The 22,727-nt window shown below is 32.8% G+C and overlaps 6 protein-coding genes across 7 annotated transcripts; 3 read left to right on the top strand and 3 right to left on the bottom strand.

Moving 5' to 3' along the window:
• Positions 1–120: 120 nt before the first annotated feature.
• Positions 121–2,899, bottom strand: LOC126683362 (E3 ubiquitin-protein ligase RSL1-like). Of its 2 annotated transcripts, XM_050379232.2 has the most exons (4): positions 2,816–2,899; positions 2,686–2,726; positions 812–1,604; positions 121–690 (listed from the first exon to the last, which is right to left on the bottom strand). In XM_050379232.2, coding segments are annotated over exons 1-4 (909 nt in total). In that variant the 5' UTR covers positions 2,818–2,899; the 3' UTR covers positions 121–617. The 2 variants fall into 2 exon arrangements, with proteins under 2 accessions (XP_050235189.1, XP_050235190.1); XM_050379233.2 differs by lacking the exons at positions 2,686–2,726; positions 2,816–2,899 and having other exon boundaries at positions 812–1,746.
• On the bottom strand, positions 2,767–4,989 carry LOC126683363 (N-alpha-acetyltransferase MAK3). The gene is made up of 4 exons (XM_050379234.1): positions 4,615–4,989; positions 4,283–4,406; positions 4,147–4,202; positions 2,767–3,186 (listed from the first exon to the last, which is right to left on the bottom strand). The coding sequence occupies exons 1-4, from the start codon at positions 4,810–4,812 to the stop codon at positions 2,941–2,943; spliced, it is 624 nt and encodes a 207-aa protein (XP_050235191.1). The 5' UTR covers positions 4,813–4,989; the 3' UTR covers positions 2,767–2,940.
• Positions 4,990–7,248: 2,259 nt separating this feature from the next.
• On the top strand, positions 7,249–9,494 carry LOC126682834 (ethylene-responsive transcription factor ERF113-like). The gene is made up of 2 exons (XM_050378594.2): positions 7,249–7,614; positions 8,664–9,494. The coding sequence occupies exons 1-2, from the start codon at positions 7,536–7,538 to the stop codon at positions 9,281–9,283; spliced, it is 699 nt and encodes a 232-aa protein (XP_050234551.1). The 5' UTR covers positions 7,249–7,535; the 3' UTR covers positions 9,284–9,494.
• A 964-nt stretch (positions 9,495–10,458) lies between these two features.
• LOC126682545 (cytochrome b-c1 complex subunit Rieske-4, mitochondrial-like) lies at positions 10,459–13,169 on the top strand. Its single transcript, XM_050378263.2, has 2 exons — positions 10,459–10,808; positions 12,220–13,169. Exons 1-2 carry the CDS (start codon positions 10,616–10,618, stop codon positions 12,861–12,863), a joined length of 837 nt encoding a protein of 278 aa, XP_050234220.1. The 5' UTR covers positions 10,459–10,615; the 3' UTR covers positions 12,864–13,169.
• A 791-nt stretch (positions 13,170–13,960) lies between these two features.
• Positions 13,961–16,602, bottom strand: LOC126682951 (protein COFACTOR ASSEMBLY OF COMPLEX C SUBUNIT B CCB1, chloroplastic). The gene is made up of 4 exons (XM_050378742.2): positions 16,261–16,602; positions 15,947–16,071; positions 14,533–14,685; positions 13,961–14,431 (listed from the first exon to the last, which is right to left on the bottom strand). The coding sequence occupies exons 1-4, from the start codon at positions 16,552–16,554 to the stop codon at positions 14,245–14,247; spliced, it is 759 nt and encodes a 252-aa protein (XP_050234699.1). The 5' UTR covers positions 16,555–16,602; the 3' UTR covers positions 13,961–14,244.
• Positions 16,603–16,818: 216 nt separating this feature from the next.
• Positions 16,819–19,306, top strand: LOC126680636 (protein MAIN-LIKE 1-like). Its single transcript, XM_050375785.2, has 4 exons — positions 16,819–16,918; positions 17,841–18,171; positions 18,259–18,678; positions 18,774–19,306. The coding sequence occupies exons 1-4, from the start codon at positions 16,880–16,882 to the stop codon at positions 19,304–19,306; spliced, it is 1,323 nt and encodes a 440-aa protein (XP_050231742.1). The 5' UTR covers positions 16,819–16,879.
• Positions 19,307–22,727: the final 3,421 nt, after the last annotated feature.

Genomic DNA, 22,727 nt, shown 5'->3' with positions numbered 1-22,727 from the left:
ATGAACTTGTTAATTCTCATTCTTAATTAATAAAGTTCCATCTTTCTTCTTCTTCAAAAAAAAAAATTTGAACAAAGAATAAGGTAAATACAAGTTTAAAAATATAGAGGTCTTTTACCATATCTGATATGAAAATTGTTAATCACTTTTTAATGGCATCTGAGCCACATGTTTACAACTTCTGTCCATAAAAAAAAGCTACATTAAACAAAGATAACAAATAACACAAGGACCTATTAAATAGCAAACTTTCAAGATGGATCCGATAGACAAAAATGTTGAAAGTAAGTGGCCCTTGTGACGGAGAAATACTTGTGTGAACTTAGTTCGCCACGTAGAATTATAAACCCTCCATTAAATACATGACACGTGGCGTACTTAAATACCATAACCAATCAATAAATATAACATTAATTAGTGATCTTTTAATAAGAATTAAATGCTATTTATTGATTGGTTATGGTATTTAAGTACGCCACGTGTCATGTATTTAATGGAGGGTTCATAATCCTACGTGGCGAACTAGGTTCACATAAGAATTTCTCTGACGGGTTAAGCAAATTGTTTATAACTATGACAAAAATTCAAAACAGATAAAAAGGAGCTTCTGAACAATTTTAAATTCTGGCGCAGCCACCATGATTAGCATTCCACTGCAATCCGCATCCATAACAAAACTCAAATCTACACCTACAATTATGCATAACAAAAATACATTACAAATATAAAATTTCAAATTATTTAAAGTATTTCCAAAAACATAATAAAACACAAAACAGAAACGTAAAACTCGATAAGTTTTCGCGCAAACCTGCAAGTCATATGTGGGCATCCGTGTATTCTTTCAACATAGAATCTACACTTAGGACATCTAATCCATTTCTTCTGTTTAGCAAGCTTCATCAACATCAAATCATCCTTTCCCCTCTCATCCTTATTCAACTTCTGAAACACTCCACACTCGAAACCCGAATGCCACGGAACATTACACTCAGCACAAAACAATCTATGGCAGAACGGGCATTCGCATTCCCTCGTCACCTTTTCGCCTTCTTTATTATCCTTCACTAACAAAGCAGAACAATCCTTAAACGGGCAGTAAATTTTCTGCAATTGGTTTATCATCTCGACTGAAAGCGCCTCTTCCCAACGATCAATCACTCGTTTTGATAGCTTGGTTCGGCAAATATCAAGTTTAAGAACTGACCTGCAGTTAATTCCGGGGCAAGTAACGCGAGTGATGCTTTGTTGGATCTTTGCAGAAATATGTTTGCTTATACAATTTGAACAGAAAGAATTGTGAACACATCTATCTGAAGCAAACATGTCGCTAAATTCTTTTCTTTCCGTACAAATTTCGCAGAATATTTGAGAAGATTGGCCATCTGATGATGATTCTTTCTCATAATCTATTACAGCTTCCTGTGATTTAGAACGTTTTACCTTTTTCGTACATGGTGGTGCATGCGGTTTTCTGAACGGGTCTGGCTTGGTAAGCAACTCTCTTTTCTCGGCTCTTCGTGCCGGTATCTTCGCACTCACTCTTCTCTCGATTGTTTTACTGGTTTTTGGACTGTTTTTCTTCGTCTTCATTGTGTTTTCCTCTGCAGAAACCGCCGCCATGTTAGTAACTTCTTCTTCTTCAAGTTAGCACATAATTAAAAATTTGAAACGATTCGTTGAGATCGTGGTTAGGGATAAGAACTAACACCGGAGAATTCGGAACGTTTTTGAAATGACAACGTTTCATTTTCTATCAGTTTTTTTATTTTCCTTTCTGGAATTTTATTTCGAACAAAAATATCAGTGTGGCAGCTTAAGAAGCTGCCATATACGCCTGATTTATTATACGTGGCAGCTTCCTACGCTGCCATATACAATGTTATAGGAGTTTATTTTTAGAGCAGGACACTTTTGTTATTTTTTTTTTTTTGTGTCTACACTTTTGTTATTTTATTTAACTAAAATTTGCACATTATGTTTGAGAAGAAATGTTATTGAGGAAAAACTAATTAAATAAATTGAAGAGGTTGAATTATTTAAACTTTAGGTACATATTTTATTTTTTCTTTCCAAATTAGTTCCTAAAATTTATAATCTCAACAAAGACACATGAAATTTCTACTTATTTTTGCCAAACATAGCAGTGAAAGTATCATAAAGAATTTACTATTTCATTTATATTAAACTATTCTTTTAAAAGAAATTACTTTTGGCAATAATAAATAATTCAAGCTAACATTTTTAATTAATAGCAAAATCTAACGAAATATCTTTAGCTAGTTGCATGCTTGTGTTTTAGCGCAGAATTACTATAATTTTTTTAATGTAAACTCTAATTCAAAATTAGTAAGTTTAATATATATATATATAAATATTTTAAATAATATAAACTCATAAAACTTAAAAGTTCACTAATTTAAATAAAGTTAATTTTTAATGATGATTTTATAATTAATTTTTTTAAAGTAAATTATTCATATATGTAGATTAAAAATTGATGAAAATTATCTATTTTTAATATTTTTATGAATTAAATAAATATTTTATTTAAACTAGTAAGAATCATCTAATATTATCTTTTAAGCATTAGATAAGTATTTTATATAAACTAGAAACTCATAAAAACTTTCATTTTTTTTTATTGTTTTTAGCAAAGGATTTGGGAGTTTGGATTTGCTGTACCAGAGACTATAATAGTGATTATGTGGAAACGAGCTTTATACCTGCAAAACAGGTACCGGTTTATGAAAACATCAGCCAATCTTAAAGAAAAATAGGAAAGTTTATCATAATCTGAAAGATGAATACATACATCTCTAACTAGATCATGTAATGGTTTCATAGTGAGAACAAGATAGCTTTCAGTTTAACTTGGTATGAAAAAATATCCAGCGAAAAGAAGAGGGCATAAAACTTCCATATTCGATGTTTGCTAAACTAAAAATCGCGATGAATTCCACAACATTCTCCCCCTGGTAGATGATCAATATGTCTATGACTATCTTCTATTTGGGCTGCCATAGTTAGTGCCGGGTGTATCTCCGGTTGGGGGAATAGTAGCTTCAGGCGAAATGCATCAACACCGTTTAAATAGTAATGAAACAACCGTTTCGCTCTAATAAACCCAAGACGACCGTATAATGCAAGTGCTCCTTTATTTGTGACTTCTGCTTCTAATGTCACCTTCACAAAATAAATAAATAAATAAATATGAATGAACGAAAATAACCTCCTCGATAACTTTAAAATGAGATCTTAAGGAAAAAACACACCCATTTTTCGTGCTGCTTGAAGCAGCAGAATGGCAAAAGAAAGTAATACATCATAAAGTTCACTTAGGCTATATTGTTTCAATATCAGGATCAACAATTGGATAGCAAAGCAAACAAGAAAAGAAGTTGCTTGTTATGAGGCTATAAAAGTCTGAAGCCAACATGGTTGAGACAATCTTCCGCTAAGCATGCAGGTGGCTTACACGGAGCAGTTTAACATGTGCGGCTATGCTAATCAAGCATCTGAAGCCTTCGCTTCATTGCTAATCAAACATATGAGTCTCGCAGATGATTTTCAGTTGCTCGGCACATAAGCCTCCAAACCATACATGATGAATTTTCAGCATACACTCACCCTACCACAATTCTATCGTCTTTCTAAAAGCAATCTTCCTCCTTCTTAACTCTACAGTCTTTTAATAATTTGTGGACAGGGTGAAAACACATTCAATAAGTTATTTAAACAATAGCCAAGAGTGGAATTACAAGACTAGTCACTACAGCAAGAAAACTTGGCATATCTCAACAGCATTTAGCTACAAGCTGCAAGGCCTCATTAACCAAACTTTCCACAATGGTTCAACTTCAAACTCTATCCCATTGCAGCAAGCACGGTCAATGCCATTGCCACCAAATCATCAAAGTTTATTGTCTTCATGGATAAATAAGCAAAAGACATCTCTAACTGATCACTTTATATACAACCAATAAGCTTATTCACAATAGGAAACATCACCTAAACCTAAACCTAATGCATAAAGATGTTAATATGTAATTATGTATAATATATGAATGTAAAGGATATAATTAAATTAACCATGCTAAAAAGAATCAAACTTTAATTAAAACCAAAAAAGATCCATAACCTTACCTCTTCGCATCCCGAATCCATCATCACTTTAATCGACCGAGTAACAAGTTCAGTAGCTGCAAATTCAAAAGATTTCCAATTTTTCAAAAAAATCAAAAACTTTCTCAACTCAAATCAACAAAAGTCACAAATTTACCAATGCCTTTTCCTCTATAAGAGTTAATAACAACTAACATAGCAATGTAGCCTCTAAACGTTGTGTTCCTATGCTCTCCCATCTTGCAAACCACCGTCCCTATGCATTTACCTTTATGAAAAGCCTAAAACAAACAATAAATTAAGACAGTTTACCCACACAACCGTTGCATCATGTACAACAAATCAATGATCATTTGCGATATAACTATTACTTATTTCTTTTATTATTATATGTATAATTTTTTATAAATTAAAATGAAACTATGAATTAACAAATAAATGTGAAATTAAAGTGTGTTAGGTTAATTTCAAGAAGTCAAATTGATATACCAGAAATGAGAGCTGAGGCCATAAGTATACGAAGTAACGGTAAGTGAAAATAGAGTACGGTTCGCTGAGTTCTTGATCGACGAGGTTCATAATTAACGGTAAGTGATGCTCGCCGCCGTAGCTTACGTATTCTACCTCTGATGCATCGAATTCTTCCTTGTTTTCCGTTTCTTTGTCCATTTCTTTAGTTTTATCCATTTCTTATGCTGTGACTGTTTTTCTACAGAAGGAGGCGGCGAGGTCTTGGCCTTGAGGCGGAGGTGGCGGCTTAGGCGACGGCGGAGCGGTGGTCAGTTGTTTGGGCTGGAGCGGGAGCGATAATCGCTAAGGACATACACTACAACACTGTGAATGTCCAGAGTGAGACTGATTGGAGTCAAGTGGGTCCATTACTAAGATAAACTGGCCCAGCCCTTTTGTACTTTGAATGACAAGCTAGAACGATGGATCAGATATCCGTCCGGCCCATTTACTTTATGAACGACTTAATTAATCTTAAGGGTTTTTAAAAAGGGCTAATCTATAAAAAAATTACGACCTTTAGACAAATTTTTATTTTAATCTCAACATTTAAAAGTTGGCATTTAAAAGCACGACTTTTTATTTTGTTTAAAATCTATCACCGAAATAAAATCCGGTGTATTTTTTCTAACGAAAAATTACTAATCCTACATACTCTAGCCGAAAGATAATAATATTTGGTGTCGATTTATAATTTGAATATTTAATTAATGGTTTAATGAAGAACTTAGTAAAAAAAATACACTAAAATGATAGATTTGAAAAAAATGAAAGGCCATGGTTTTATATGGTTTTTAAAAATTGTGATTAAAATGAAATTTTATATAAAAATGTGATTTTTTATGGAATTAATCCTTTTAAAAAAGTGCTTAAATATATATGGAGTTATGGACACTTGATAACAGAGTTGGCCATGGTTCAACCCGATGGTTCTGAGTTGGAACCGCTTGTTTACGGTTTAAAGGAATTTGAAACCGACACTGCACCGCTACTTAGACCGTTTTAGGCTGATTTAAAATCGACTGGTTCTGCTTCATGATTATGTGAGGTTAGAAAAAGAAAATAGATTTATCAATAGAATATAAACAATAAATATTTGATTAATCTATACTATATATAAAAAAGTAAATCGAACAACATTCAATTAACTATAGTTATAACTGATATTGTTTATGACTTATATATGATTAAATAATAAGAAATGAAAGACAAATATTTGGCTAATACTTAAAAGGAAGGACAAATTTTAATAATCAATTAAATATATATATATATATATATATATATATATATATATATATATATATATATATATATATATATATATATATATATGATATTATTTAAATAAATAAATTCATATATGGTAGAAAATACTAAGAATTAAATATGATATTGATATAATTATTAATTAATCATATATACAAATATTCAAAAATTAATTTAAAAAATAAACGAGTTGGAAATGTAACAGCTGATTCTGGTTTCAAAAGAGCTGAACCGCCCCATAACTGACCTCTCCGGTTTACACGGTTCATGACCGGTTGATTCCGATTTTAACATGTTCCAAACCGGATTTAATTGGACCAATTTACGGGTTAAACCGGCCCATTTCCACCTCTACATGATAAGGTGGGCACTCATAAAGGATTGACAAGAATTGCATGCGCCATGATCTCTTTCAAGATTATGGAAGTGAATGAATCTTGAAAAGGGTAGCCGAAATCGGTGACCTGAAAAGGGCATCGGGTCACGAATTGAGAACAACATATCTAAATTATGTAATCATTTATATGCTAAAGAAGGTTTGACACGGCAGCTAATATTTTGTGATTTTTAAGGATCATGCAATTAATTTACTTAATTAACTAAATTTCCTTAAACCAATTACCATAACAGCTTCAACCACTAAGTAAATTGATTATTTGACAGCATAAAAATTTGATTAGGAAAAGACGAGATTTCTCTTCACATACAAACATGCATGTAACTTGGGAAGTTACCTCTAGTAAGTGTAGTGGGAGAGCTATGTATGGCCAGGCGGAATCAGATGTAACCCTAATTAAAAGTGCCAGTTTTTAGTTAAAAATTTTATATTAAATTTTTTCTTTAGTTAGTACGAAAAAAATGTTCGATTGAAATTTTTATATTTGAATTTCTATATTATATATCAAAGTTGAAATGTTTTTATTTAATTTGCTTGAATCAAAACCTCGTCATTTGATTATTTTTTGTTTTTAAAGAGTCAAAAATAACGTCATTTTGACCCGTTTTCTTTCAACTTAATTTTCTATGCAAATATGTTTCCTTTCAGCTTAGTTTTCTTTACAAATTATTCGAAAAAGTATTGCTAAATTTTTCTTTTTAAATTAACATATCATTATGAAATTATCTTAAATTTACCAGATTTGAAATAAAATTATGGAATTAATTTCAGTTTACAATCTCCCAATGCGAATATAATTAATATACATAACATAGAAAAAAATTAATTTAACCATGCATCAATTGATGCCAGCATAAACTCTTGATGCCAATTTATCCACATCATTGATCAACATATTTATCTATTTGCCCTTTATTTTTCTTATTTTGTAAATTGCACATCCAAGGTCTAATAAGACCTGACTTCAACTTGAAGCAATCAGAACCCTACAAGCTTGCTATCAAATTTATATTTTTCTTACAATATCAGCACCAGTATCCCTTTTCTTGGATTTATTCATCTTTATCTTTATCATCATCAACAAGATCAAATCATAGATCTGCGTATATATGGCTTTTGGCTTATACATATAGTTGTACTTGTATGCTAATTACTGAACTATATATATCTTCATCAAATCATCTCATGCAAACCTTAAAAAGAGTTAACAAGTTCGGTTCTTGATCATCGTGCAATGGCCAGCCATAACAGTCTGCAACATGTTCAAGAAAATCTTGATAGGGTTACTTCTCAAACTACAAATGATAATCAAGGTAATTAATTACATCAGTGATCTGCCATAGCTGAGTATTGATTTAGCTGTATTATCAAGTACTTGCCCTTTATTACATTGGTCATTTGGTCAATCTTGTTGCCTTTATAATTATGTTATTGAAAGTGAACTGCCTAATCTATTTTTCCTTTTTTCTTTGGTTTTGACCAAGATATATAGTACGGCCATTGCATTTTATCAAAGTTTACTGTTTTTAGAAACGTGTCTTAAACTTGACGTTCCAGACATTAAATTTCATTTTTAACTTAGAAAGCGTTAATATAATATTGTTTTGCTCTGCTCGATCGTGTCCACATATCCCGATTTCATGTGTTGTTATCTGTGCTACCTAGCTAGGTTTTTTTTGAGGGAAACCTAGCTAGGTTTTGACTGCTAGAAAATATATATATAGCACTGACTTCTTGCATATTTTTTCTACTTATTGGTAAAAAAAAAAAATTCTTCCAAATCTGTCCATTTCAAGTTCAAAGAACAATGTTGCATTCATACATAGATATTACATATATTCCAAAGCTCACTAATGATCCGACTCTAAATTTATTGATCATTGAGATTTTCATACCATATCAAATAATCAAATAATCAATTCATCAAAATATTAAAAGATTAAAGCCAAAGTGTGTTTATCTATTGATAAATATAGCTTATTTGTCAAATATATTCATGCTCAATTTGTAATTGAGCTGCGCAATGTTATATATTCAATGAGATACGTTTTATACATGTGATGTTTAATATTACGAAATGTCGGTTGTAAATGAGTTATAACTTCTGAGTATATTTAACAAAAGTTTAAAAAAAAATGACGGACCGAACTAATAAAATTTTAAAATTTTAATATATTTGTCAAACTATAGTTATAGCTGTTAGTAAATAAATACATTTTGTCCACATTAAATTATTAGTTATATGGTGTCAAAACTCGGTGAATATGTTAGAAGCAAAATAAACTCTCGAGAGTTTTTGAGTTGAATATATATAATATACTTCATATATATCTTATGCTCAATTTGGCATAATAAACTACAGGAAACATGACGAGAAGACACTATAGAGGAGTAAGGCAAAGGCCATGGGGAAAGTGGGCAGCCGAAATCCGAGACCCGAAAAAAGCTGCTCGCGTCTGGCTCGGAACATTTGAAACCGCAGAAGCTGCAGCGGCTGCTTATGATGCAGCCGCCCTTAAATTCAAAGGCACCAAAGCTAAGCTCAACTTCCCTGAACGTGTTCAAGGAAGAAATCAAGCTGATCATTTCAGCTTCTCATTGGAAACTAATCAGAATTCATTTCCGGTTCCTAATTTTAATCAAAATCTTTCTCCAGTACCTGAAGAATTCCCGAATCTTTTTCAGTACGCGCAGCTGCTTCGTAGTAGCAATGATGATAGCTATTTACAATACGTCGTCTCTGATGCTCCGAATTACTATGATTATCAAGAACCGTTTCTTCCGAGTTCTTTGCAAGTGGCGTCTTCTTCGTCAGCTTCTTCATTAGGAGTATATTCTGAGCAATTACAGGCGGTTGCAGATGAAGAATTCTCTAGGCTTTTTCCGCAGATGACTGCAGGTTTTTCTTCAGGTTACGATCATCTTCGTAATTTTCATGATCATCACGCAAGGGAATTCGATTATGGTTCTAATGCTCCCTGATAATTTGAGAAATACCAATGGTAATGGCACTATGAAATCTTTGAAGAGGCTTATTATTTTATGTCAATAATTTTAATGTGGAAGAAACATGGTGTGGTAATGTCTTATATTGTTTTGTTGGAGATATGAACAAATCTCATATTAAATAATTAAGAGAAAATAAGTGACAAATCAATAAATTAATATGTTCAACATATACAATCCACATTTGAAGTAACAAATAATAAAACACAAAAACATACTAGCTAGTAATTTACTTTCAATATATATTTTTGGGTAGTTAATTATGAAATTAGAATACTTGTCTCCACTTTCACTTTATAAGTTGGTTTACAAAACTATATTTTTATCGACTTTGGTATGTTCTAAAGAAATACGACAAATTTATACCTACATGCAATTGATTAGAGTTTCGGTGTTTTTATTTCCACATTAGTCACGCAAACGAGAGAAATTTCATACCTATTTATCATGTCACCTTTTTATTTTCCTAAATTTAAAATTTCAGAGTGAAATTTAATTGCCCTGCACGTAGATATAAATTGACTAAATTTTTTTCAAAATCTATTGTATGATAACAAATTTGTACAATCACCTCAAATAAAAAGTACGATAACCCATATAAATAACCCGTGTATTTTTTTTTTCTGATGAATAACCTGCGTACTTGCTCTTAGTGTATAATATCCTTTATTTGCCAATGATTTTTTGCACATACGCATAAGGATTTTTCAACAAATGTAAGGTTTAGGACAACAAAATAGAAATGTTTATCTAATGCAATAGTTGTATCATTTAATTTTTACAATATGAGATAATGAGCATATGCGATATATGAAATGTTTTATTATTGGTTATCTTTCTATTATTAAATATTCCAACTCATTGGTTTGTTGTATAATTATTCAACAAAATGACAGAATTTGAGTGGCATCATTGTTTAACTTTAACATGAGGGCGTAATAGGGTGCTAAAAAAAAAGAATACCAATAGCGTTATAGTACTTTTTTAGACGTGGAGGGCTAAGTTAATTCACAATACAAACATGGAGGACTTTTCTTAACCCTTTTCCATTTCTTTTAAAATAAATAATAGTAGAAATGAGTTGCATACGTGTCAGAATCAGAGTCACTCATTAAACATACAAACCATCTTCTGATCATCATTTTTTAAAAATCTCACTAAGCAGCAACACACGCCACCACACGCCGTTTTACAGAGAGAGAAAAATCCACCAATTAAACAAAAACAATAATTTTCTTAACAAAATTATTAACAAAATCAACAGAGCAAAAACAAAGAGAAGCTGTAATCAATTAGTATCGGATAATTATGTTGCGGGTTGCAGCTAGAAGGCTCTCTTCTCTCTGTTCAACGCAGCCGTCGTGGAGACCGGCCGCTGCGTCGGCGATCGGGACGCGGAATCCAATCAACGGCGGTGATTCATCGGATGCTTCTTTTAAATCTAAGGCCTTTGATGATCATTATCTTGCTTTCCATTCTCAATTTCACATCCCCAGTAGAGGTATGTGGTCTTTTTTAGGGTTTGTTGTTTTTAATTTTACGAGGATAGTGTTTTGTGTTTAGGTTTGAATTTTGGATCTTTGTTAGGGTTTGAAATGGGTTTTCAATTTATTAATAATTTTGATACGTTAATTTGGTGCTAGAAATGGGGGAAATGAATAGAACAAATTGGCTTAAAAGCATTATGAATAAAGGAATTGATTAGAAATGAAAGTGAAGGACTTTATTTTATGTTGAAATAGAAATGTTAAAATAGGTCATTTTTTGGGCAACATGAAACACCATACTGGTGATTAGATCTTTGTTTGTTGTTAATTTATCTAAGACTTTTGGAATGCAAAGTATTTCATTGTTGCGGGATAAAAATGTGAGATATAAGATTTAGCACTACCTGAGACTGTATACTGGCGAATAAATTGTTAATTTTTGTTTTTCAATGTTACGATGGATAGGGATTTATGTTAGATTTCATAACTGGTTGTGTTTCTTCTTGAAACAATTATATGTGCTACATTATCGATAATGATGTTCGAGGGGCTGGTAGCCAAACTATTTATTTACATCTGTTGGGCAATTGAGTGGCAAGGATTGGTGAGACTTCCTATTTTCATCAGAGATTTAATTGTTAAAAACAGTTTGAGAGTCAAGTTCTTTTACATCAGATCAGATTTCCTTTGAATAGCGCTTCCTTATACTGTTCTCTTCTGTTCACTTTATCTGCTTGCTTATTGTATGAGCTGTAGTTAAGTTTTAAATTTTAAATATTCACTCTATCTCCATGATCGAGAGCGTTTAATTTCCTGGCTCTTAGAAGGTGTCTCGTTTTTTATTTTTGAAGTTTTCCCCACTCCAACCCCTGAGTTTCAATTATTCAAAGGAACTAGTTTTAAAACTGATACTTAGCTTGCCTAGGCACATGGATTTATTTGGATCTTTTTTCCCATGATAAGATGGTATGCAGTGATGGTCTTCTCTTACATATGATCTGATAATTTGTAAAAGTCGTACATAAGAAGATAGTTTCAATAATGGGCTATTATCTGTTAAATAAAATGTTGATAGATAAGGACAACGAAAAAGTCTCTAATTTCTTGGGGGCCGCTTAACTGATAAATGCAGCCTGATATGTATGGAGTAGAATTGTACACTTGAAAATCATTTTGTTAATTGGTATGCGCAAAGAGGGAGAGTGTAGGTAGTAGTGCCATTTTAAACTATCCACCCTTATTTAAGAAAGGGAGTTGAGAAGGAATTATATGTATGGTAGCATGTTCCCTTTTTTGATCTTTACCTAATTGTTCTGTCTGTAAATAAAAGAGGGCTTGTGTCTTTAATCCTGCCTATTAGAACAGCATAATCCTGCACATTGCTTGGGGTTTATAGTAAGGATATATATTTATTGTTGGTTTCAGGTTTCTCTTCGGGGTCGCTCGCACCAAAACATGAAGATGGCTTAATGACAGATGTTCCAGCAACAGTGGCGGCAGTTAAGAATCCCACTTCAAAGATAGTTTATGATGAGTACAATCATGAGCGTTTTCCTCCAGGTGACCCTAGCAAGCGGGCATTTGCCTATTTTGTCCTTACTGGTGGCAGGTTTGTGTATGCTTCACTGATCCGGCTTCTTATCCTCAAGCTGGTGCTGAGTATGTCTGCCAGTAAGGATGTTCTGGCGCTGGCTTCTTTGGAAGTTGATCTCTCAAGCATTGAGCCAGGCACCACTGTGACAGTTAAGTGGCGTGGAAAGCCAGTCTTTATTAGGCGCCGAACAGAAGATGACCTTAAGCTGGCAAATAGCGTTGATTTGGCATCTCTTCGCGACCCACAGCCAGATGCAGATAGGGTCAAGAATCCTGAATGGCTAATTGTTATCGGGGTGTGCACACATTTGGGTTGCATTCCCTTGCCAAATGCTGGAGATTTTGGCGGCTGGTTTTGCCCATGCCATGGTTCGCATTATGATATCTCCGGAAGGATTCGCAAGGGTCCGGCTCCATACAACCTGGAAGTGCCTACTTACACCTTTTTGGAGGAGAACAAGTTAATGATCGGCTGAGGTTTATACTTTGATGAACCATGTTCTTTGAATAGTTTATTTTTTCCTTATTTTTACTCAGATAATGCCGAAGAGTTGGTTCCTATCTTGCTTTGTGCTTTCATAGACTTGAGATATGTTTATTTTCTTAGGGATATCATGCAACTTGATAATTGTAACTGTTGTTGTTCGGAGTTGCTCTAGATTCTGAATAAGTTGTCTTCATTAAGCATGAATGCTCTTTTGAAACCTAAACCTGATGTTGGTTTCAGGATAGTTCTATTATTTACTCATCTTATTATTTAAATCAAATATATTTTGTGGGTACACTATATAATTTTTGTGCTATTTCTGCATTCTTCTCCTTCTGGGTTTCAAAATTTAATAGGATTATAGAGTGAGACATCTAAAGCCATTATAATATCTTTTGGGAAGGCACACAAACTGACAACATCATAACAAACACAAGTTTAATCAATTAGGGATAATGTTCTCTAATTATATGACAATTAACTTTCAAATCATACAAAATAATGTGTTTACAAGCTATAGCCTGTAGTGATCCAATTTGGGGCTAGTTGGTTTAAAATTAGAGTACTATTCATAATTAATTAAAGGCCTAATCACTCAAAAACTCCTCACCTTTAAACTTTTTTTCAATTCCACCCCGACGTTGAAAATTTGTCAATTTTACCCACTTTTGAATTTTCCGTTTTCAATTGTACCCCAATATTTTAATTTTTGTTAATTTTTTTACTTAAATGATGAAATCATTCAATTAATTAAGTCTAAACATGAAATTAAATTCTTTTTTATTCAAAAAAGTAAATAAGTCCTTTATTTTTAAAAACTAACTAAAAACCATAATCAAATTAACACTAATTTAAATTCTTAATTAATTTAACTAAATTTAAATAAATTTTAAAAATATACAATCAATATATGCGAGACATGGAGAATGTTTTAAACAAATTTCCAAACGCAAAAGACGTTAATTTAATTTTTCAGGGTACAATTGAAACACAAAAATGCAAAATAGGGTAAAATTGACAAATTTTCAACGTCAGGGTATGATTGAAAAGGGGCTAAAAGGTCGGGGTTTTTTAAGACATTAGGCCTTAATTAAAATAGTCAAGTGTGAATTAAATCCAAACTTACAAATGTAGCGATGACCTTTTGTTTGAAAGTATTATGATTGCTTGCATTTTGAATTTACATATCATGATGAATAAACATGTTACATCTACTTGTCAAAATTTACGAGTCTAAGAACCGATTTTTTTGTGTGAACTCAATTCGGCGCATAGAACTATAATTCTCCCGTGTTTGTATGACACTTGACATTGTTTTGTAAGAACTGTTGGTGGAGATTTGAACTCCATGAGACCGAGTTTAGAGTTTGTCATCTCTCAAAAATGCCTTTAACATAGACCATGCCCTTTTCACTAAGCTGAAGCTCCTTCCTCATTTGTTCTACTTGCTGATCATCTCCTTGAACTATAATCTCCGACAACTTCCCATCATCTGCAACCATCACTTTAACTTTGATCTGCTCTTTTCTCGACGCCCTCTTCCAGTAATATGCTCCTCTGCATTTTCCATTCTAAAACCATGAGAACTATGAAGCCTGAAAATACACTTTGAGAGATAGAAATCAAATGCCACAAGAAGATCGAGTTTTTTTACTTACGCCAGTGGACTTAAAATGGTGATCCAGAACCAGTTATTGCCAAAATCTGGTAGGGTTATAGTAAGTACAAGTGCAACACTAGCTAAGCTTATACATGTGCAGAATGTAAGCAATGCTGCTTGGCCACGGTTCGGTATCATAATTCCTTCAAATCTACAGGGAATTAAACCGAGTAAGAATCAATCCACAATAGAAAGAGACAAGTTTTTAATTCCGAGATACACTATCTAAGTTGCACGGAAATTTGCAGTCTTATGTTTTTTGGTGGCATTTATGTTTTCATAAACATTACACAACTCCGAAACTTTAAATTCCGACTTGGCGTTAAGACTTTTTTTCCATTGTCGAGTCCTATATATTTCAGTGGTGTTTCTGTTTTCAGAAACATACTAAAACTCCAAAAGTTTAAATTCACCGCAACATCTTTATTTTCGAAAACGCTTCTGAAACTTTAAAATTAATAACATATCCTAACTCGTTTCGCCATTTTTCTTCAGATTTTTCCGAGTCCTTCAATCTTTTACTGGCATCTCTATGTTCAAAAACACTTCAAAACTCCAAAACTTTAAATTTATAACATATTCTCGATCCCATTTTTTCCAGCTATTTCTGTTTCCGTGCAACATTTGTTGTAAAAATTGTTTTAACTTGTCTTATTCTTATTTTGGCTTTTTGTGTTATTTCAAAACTACACAAATCCCACATGGGAAGTGTAGAGCCTTTCTTTTGTGTTTATAATGGTTAAGGCATTATAGGCTAATAATTGTGTTGAAGGGGAAGCAATGGGCTCGCGCGCCCCCCCCCCCCCCCCCCCCTCTTCGGAGTAGGCTTGTGGGTTGGGGTTCGGGATGAAAGTCAAGTGGGCTTGTCCGAGGCTTGACTAAACTTTTTGCAACCCGGTTTTATTATTTATTTAATAATAATAAAAGCCTTATATGAGAAGGGCCTATTTTAGCATATGTAAAATTATTTTGGTTGAAGCCTACAAATCCGGAACAAACTTTGACTAAGTTTTATTATCTGAGTTTAATTAAAACGTTTTCATTTAATTAACCACGTTTTGATTAAGGAACCTCCACTAACATTTTCGGTTTTATTTAACTTAACCTCTTTTATGTCTACATTCATTTTTTACTTGTTAATTACAAATTTAAAATACAAATCAGATCATGGCTGGATTAGTGGGATACGAAAATCGTATCAAATATTTTGTTCACTGCTACTTCTGTTCCAACTTCATATAAGTTGAAGAACTCGATGTATCCTGGGGTATAAGCTTAACGGCGAAATATACTTTTAGGCCAGTGAAAAATTCTCACGCCTCGAGCTACTGTTTCTTTGTTAATTCGCTGTATTAGCTAACAACATTAGCATAAACTTAATAAAATTAACAGAGTGGGAGTGGTTTACTTACGTAACAGTCTCTCCTCTATCAGTGACCACAAAATTATTTCTGGTGAAAAAAGATAATATTTCTCCAGCAACCTGATTAGGCGCCTTCTTCCCTTCTCCTTCACCAATAAACGTCTTCTGCACAATCTACAATCCAGAAACCAAAATGAAACCCCATAATTTAGGTAGCACGGACACGGAAAACAGAATACTTGACACCATGCAGCGAAACTGTGTTATTTTAAAGTTTCCTAAGTTTCTGACACGTGTCTGAAACGGACACGTTGATTGAATGAAGTATCCGTGCTCAAAAAAGAAAACACAAGAAAAATATACCTTTGATTTAACAGAACGCTTGATGAGTGACCAAATACCAGGAACAGAGATGACAAAAAGACCGAGAGAAGTGTAATAACTAGCCAAAGAGTAACCCATGCTCTCTGCCAATAAAAACATGGAGTCATGTTCTTGAAGGGACACTCGAACCACTTGTCTCTTGGGTCTGGTTGTTGGGGTTCGAGCCTGTCTTGGTTCAGGCCAGAGATGGTGGTGGTGGTTGCAGGATAATTTTGAAGGAAGAGAAATTTGAGGTGGAATTGGGGATAATAATAGTTTAGCTAGAGCTGCCATTTTCAGTGTTTCTGTAACTCCAGAAATGGAAATTATGGGGTTTGGATTTTATCTGATGAAAATTATTTATGGTCCAGATTTTTTCTGCGTGGATGATCAATTATCAGCCAACTTTAATGGTCCGAATTTTTTTTTCTTTATTTTTTTGCTCAACTTTAAAAAAAGTGGACTACTATTTACCGCCCCAAATAACCACCCACCGCCCCAATTTTGACCAAACTACCCCTAATCCTTTTTCAACTCAAAAAACAAAAAACTCATCCTCTCAACTTTCTCTCAAACCAAAATCCATTACAAAATCTCAAGCAATAATCGAAGCCGATTTATGTCGGAATTGGCGAAAGATAAAAGACGGGGACCTCCGGTAAGTAATTTAATTTCAGTTTTTAATTTTTTTAATTTTTTTTTTTACGGAAACCGGTCATCGTCCGGCGTTGGCGATGACCGGTTGGACCATCGCCGGCCGATGGCGATGGTCTGCTGGACCATCGCCGGGCGATGGCGATGGTCCAGCAGACCATCGCCGTCGCCAGGCGATGGTCCAGCAGACCATCGCCATCGCCAGGCGATGGCGCATCGGCATCGCCTGATGGCGATGGTCTGCAGGACCATCGCCTGGCGACGGCGATGGTCTGCTGGACCATCGCCTGGCGACGGCGATGGTCTGCTGGACCATCGCCATCGCCCGGCGATGGTCCAGCAGACCATCGCCATCGCCCGGCGATGGTCCAGCAGACCATCGCCGTCGCCAGGCGATGGTGCAGGCCGTCGCCGGCGATGGCCAGGACCCGCCGGCGATGTCCAGGACCCGCCGGCGATGGCCAGGACCCGCCGGCGACGGCCTGGCCGCCGCCGCCGTCCGAGGGCCGTAAACCGATTTAAATTTTTTTTATATATATTTTTTAATTTAAAAAATTAAAATTAATGGATTTAATAAATAATAAAATAACCTAAAAATTAATTGAAAAATACAATTAAATTTTATTAGTTATAGGTGTAATTAAATTAAATTAAATTTTATTAGTTATAGGTGTAGTTAAATTAAATTTTAGTAGTATAATTTTAGGTTGTATAATATAATTTTTTATTTAATTAAATTTTATTATATAGATTAAATTTAATTTTGATAGTGATATTATTTTAGATTTTAAGAAATAATCTTTAATTTTACGGACTAAATAAATTTAGATATTTACAATTTAGAATTTTATTAATATATTTTTATTTGCTTAAGTTTAATAGTATAATTTAATTAATATTATTGATTGTAAAATTGATAATTGCAGAAAGAAGGACCCGGTAATGGTGGCAGGGGAAAGAGTAAGCCTATTATAGCTGAATCTGATTTTGAGGAGTCGGGACAACGAAATGTTCGAAAGCGTGGTGTGAGTGCCTCAGTCCGACGACACAAGAAGGGGACTCCTGCTATTGAGGGAGCTAGTGAGACGCCAGTCGATGATCAGATACAGGATGATCGGATGGAGGATGATGACATGGAAGACCGTCGGATAGACGATGCTGATTTTGAGACTTCTGAGGACGAGAGTTTAGGACCAATCGTGAACATTCGACGGAAAAAGGGGAAAGATGGACGGTTTATTGCTGAAACGTCATCAGGTAAATAAAATTTAATTATTTCATTAATTTAATAATAATAGTTAAAAGATATTAAATTTATGTTAATTGTTGTAATTGTAATTTCAGTGACGAGTAGAAGAGCCAGGACTGAAATACCTGCTTGGACTGTTAGTGATCCAGTGCCAGGTGGACCTGAGGACGGGAGTATTATTCCCAGTTTCCTTGGACATGTCGCTTATGGAATATGGACAGGGAAGGAGGAGCGAGGCACTCTGAAGTGTCAGAGTAGACATGCAGTTTGTAAGAGGCTGTCAGCATGGCATCATGACGCCTCAGACGAGGTCAAACACCTGATAGCCGAGAGTGGTTTGGGGCATCTCCCTGATATTATGTTCAGTCACTTGGATATTCCGCTCCTTTCTGCATTTGTGGAGCGATGGCAGCCTGATACTAACTCTTTTCACCTGCCATTCGGGGAGATGACCATTACACTGCATGACGTGTGGATTATTCTCCGTATTCCTGTGGACGGGAAAGTGGTTTCAGGTAAATTTTACTATATTTTTGTTTAAATTACATATTCATTTTAATAATTTTTTTTGTATTCCTTAAAATAATACATGACTGCAATATGTTTTCAGATAAGCCCGGGAAACAGTTGTTGCTTGCCTCCTGTGTAGAGATTTTAGGGATCTCTATGAATGACTTGTTAGCTAATTCGACGAAGCATTATGAAAATGGAGGGGTTCTGATTGAGTCCATTTTTAGGAATTGTGGACGGGGTTTGAGTGCTGAGGTTGAGGCAATAGCGTGGATGTGGCTGACGCTAGGTTGCACTCTTTTCGTCGATAAGACTGGCCACCGGGTTAAACCAGCCTGTCTTTGGGAGGTTAGGGATGGAGTCGCAGACGCGAAGGATTATTCTTGGGGTTCTGCTACACTGGCCTATTTATTTCGTCAGTTAGGAATCGCCTCCAGAGGCGACTGTCACGGTTTGTCTGGGTGTCTGACACTTCTCCAGGCTTGGATATACGAGTATTTTCCATGTTTCAGGCCTTCGTCTTCGTATTCTTTCGTGCAAAAGAATCTAAATCTGTGTGCGACCCTCTATATCTCTCACCCCGACAACATCTCAAAAGTTTTACCAACCCCCCTTTCTTGTGAGACGAAATAACCAGCTCAAACCCAATCTGTATAGCAATTCCCTTTGCCCAATTTATTGCTTCGGTATCACTTTCAAACCCGTTTTCATAAAAAAACCGTTCACTGTAATCGATACCGTCACTGCCATAATCTTCTAAATGAACCTGCAAAACGAAAATAATTGTAACAATTTTCAGAAAAATAAATTAAAATTACACTAGTGAATACAAAAATTCGCTAACAAAAAAAGTTAAATTTAATCGAAACTCTAATTAAAAACACTAACAAATAAATAGTAGTCCACATAAAATTTAATTAAAACACTAAACTTATATTATAACTAATAGAATTTAATTGATCTCTAACTAATAAAAATTAATTAATTTAAAGACATTTAATTATTTATTTCATTAATTAAATTTTTTTTTTATTTATTTAAATTAAAAAAAAAAGAAAAATATTGTCCCTCAGGGACGGAATCGTCCCTGAGGGACCCATGGCCGCATGGGCCATCGCCCAACGATGGCCCATGGCCGCATGGGCCATCGCCATCTTTGGGCGATGGCCCATATGGTCCATCGCCATCTGTCGGCGATGGACCATTTAAAAAAATTTAAAAAAAATTAAAAAAAATTAAAACGAACGTAAAATAGATAAAATACCTCGGCAAATCCGGATACGCTAGTTTCGGATGGTGGATATTCGTTTCCGGACGAATTACGAGCGTTATCCGTCATTTTAATCGAATTAGTAAATGTGGACTACTATCATTTGAGAGAACAAATTTTTTTTTTTTGGTTCAGAATTTTTTTTTTTTTACAATAAGGGTAAAATGATAATTTTTGGGGCGGTGGCCAGTAATTTGGGGCGGCGAATAGTAAACCCCTAAAAAAATCATCAGCCTATTTTCTGATTTTAATTTTAATTATAGTATGCGTTCAAATTAGAATAAAAAAAATATTAAAATATATTTTTCAAATTGCTTCATATTATTTCAATTTGCATGTTTATCATCAAAATTTTCAAAATGAAAAAATATGAAGTGTATATTTAAATAATTTTCACTCTAATTTAAACGAATAGCTAATTGAAAAATGAACTAAAATAGAATATTTTAAAAAAATTGACCATAAATAAAAAAAAATCAAACATGTAGATACTTTTCAATAATTGAACCTATATATATATATATATATATATATATATATATATATATATATATATATATATATATATATATATATATATATATATATATATATATATATTTTAGGCAGAAGATACAAAAAAGTTTTCGAATTTTTCTCAAAAGTACAGATCAACCCTTTTATTTTATCTGGCCACAATTAAGCTCCCGTGTTTTTAAAATTGAACAATTAAACCATTATTATTTTAAAAGAACAAATAAACCCTTTTAATTTACTTTTGGGACACTTACCCTCAAATTTTTGGTAAATATTTTAAATATTAAAATTATTTTTAAACTTTTTTCCTATATGATTATGAGAGACATGTCAGCCATTAACGAGTGTTTCTAATGATGTTGGATGAAATGAGTTATTTGTTCTATTTGAAAATGAAGAGGATTTAATTATATCCCACAAAAGTAAAAGGGCTGATTTGTACTTTTGTGAAAACAATGAGGTTTTTTTTGTACCTTTTGCCTATATTCTAAATAATATTTTTTTTCATCTCCTCGTTCTAGATTTCATCTTTTAACAATTTAATTAGACCATATTTATTTAAAAATTCAAACCGTTGTATTTTTTTATCAAATACAATAAAATCTTTTAAATTTTAAAATTATCTCAAATTTAAGAGGCTTTCTTTGTAATTAAAATTAATATTTTAAATTTTATTTTAAAATTTAAACATTTGCGTCTTTTATCATTCACACCTAAAATTTTATAATAACTCTTTTAGAAGTTATATTACATTTTAAAATTTGATTGTAATTGATAGAGAATGAAAATGTTTGAATTTTAAGATGGTAACTTAAAATGTTAATCTAATTGTAGAAGAATTTTTTTAATTGAGTATAACTATAAAAAAAAATTATTTATAATTGATAAAAATATAAATATTTAATTAAAAAATAAAAATTTGGCAACATATGTGCTCTAGAAGTGGAAAACTTTCCAAGTCAATAAAATAACGTTTACTTTGGGATCCAAAAGTCTATTATCACAAGTAAACGTTATCTTATTAATTACTAGTATTGTTTTTATAGGATTTTTATTGATGATTAAAACATTAATGTTACACATGTGTTTATTTGTTGAATATCGTTTTTATATGAATTTTATTGATTCAAAAATTATATTTTTAGTTAATAGATTTAGATAAAGTATAAAAATATATTTAATGAGTAGTAAACTATTTTCGTCATTTGGAGTATGAAATGATATATTTTGAAGAATTTGAGGGAATTTTGATACGTTTTCGTTAGCGGATCTACTATAATGATGCTGTTTTTTATGATTGCAAATTGCTTCTTTTAAAAAATTTGGTCGTTAAAGACCTACAATTGTGAAAGGCAACATAAGATCGTAAATTTTGTCTCTAAAATTTAATTTATATCCTAATCGTCAAGTGTCGTCTGCGTGGTTTACATATATTGTTTGACATAAGATTGATGTGGAAAACAGCAATCTGGTGATGCATTGCTGAAAGAAAAAATTCGTCAAGTTAGCCATTCAAATGGGAGGCTAGGTCACCAGATTTGATGAAGTTAGAAAAAAACGTATAATGACTTATAAATAAAAACTTCTAAAATGGTTAGAATACAAATTAAATTTTTATAAACGATTGGAAAGAAAGAGGAAAATTTAAAGATAGTTAGTGAAAATTTATTTTTGGATATTTTATTGGTTGTTGGGTGCTCAGTCTTCCTAAAGCTAAATTGATTTTTTTTATTATTAAGTATTCATAATATGTACTCCTTTTTTAGGAATTTTACATAATTTATTCATTTTTTTTAAAAATTATATTTTTTTTATTAAAAGACACGGTTTTCAGATTAACCTAAGAAATCATAATAAAGTTTAGCTTGAAAATAGTCTATCTACAGTTAAATAATATAAATAATTACCTATTATTTTTTATATATTTCTGAAATACCAAATTAAAAACATAAAATCTTATAAAATAATTTAAATTTTAAATTTAAAAATATTATTACATTTACTATTCATACTTATATCTATCTATCTATACTATATATAAAAGTACGGATGGGAGGGGGGGGGACAGACAAATTTACTGAATAATCCTTTTCAGTTTACTACTAAATAAAGGTTTTATAGTCATTAACTAATTAGTTATTTAATTAATCACTATTGTAATTAAAGTCCTAATTAGAATAGGTAGCTAAATTATTTTCAATTTAGTTTTTAGTATGTAAAAAATAATTAAATTGTCTCCAAATTAGTAGGAATACCTATCTTTTAGTT

The sequence above is a fragment of the Mercurialis annua genome, linkage group LG5 (assembly GCF_937616625.2).
Source record: "Mercurialis annua linkage group LG5, ddMerAnnu1.2, whole genome shotgun sequence".
NCBI lineage: Eukaryota > Viridiplantae > Streptophyta > Magnoliopsida > Malpighiales > Euphorbiaceae > Mercurialis > Mercurialis annua.
The sequence above is the reverse complement of the archived record's forward strand: the minus strand, read 5'-3'. Positions and strand labels throughout refer to the sequence as shown.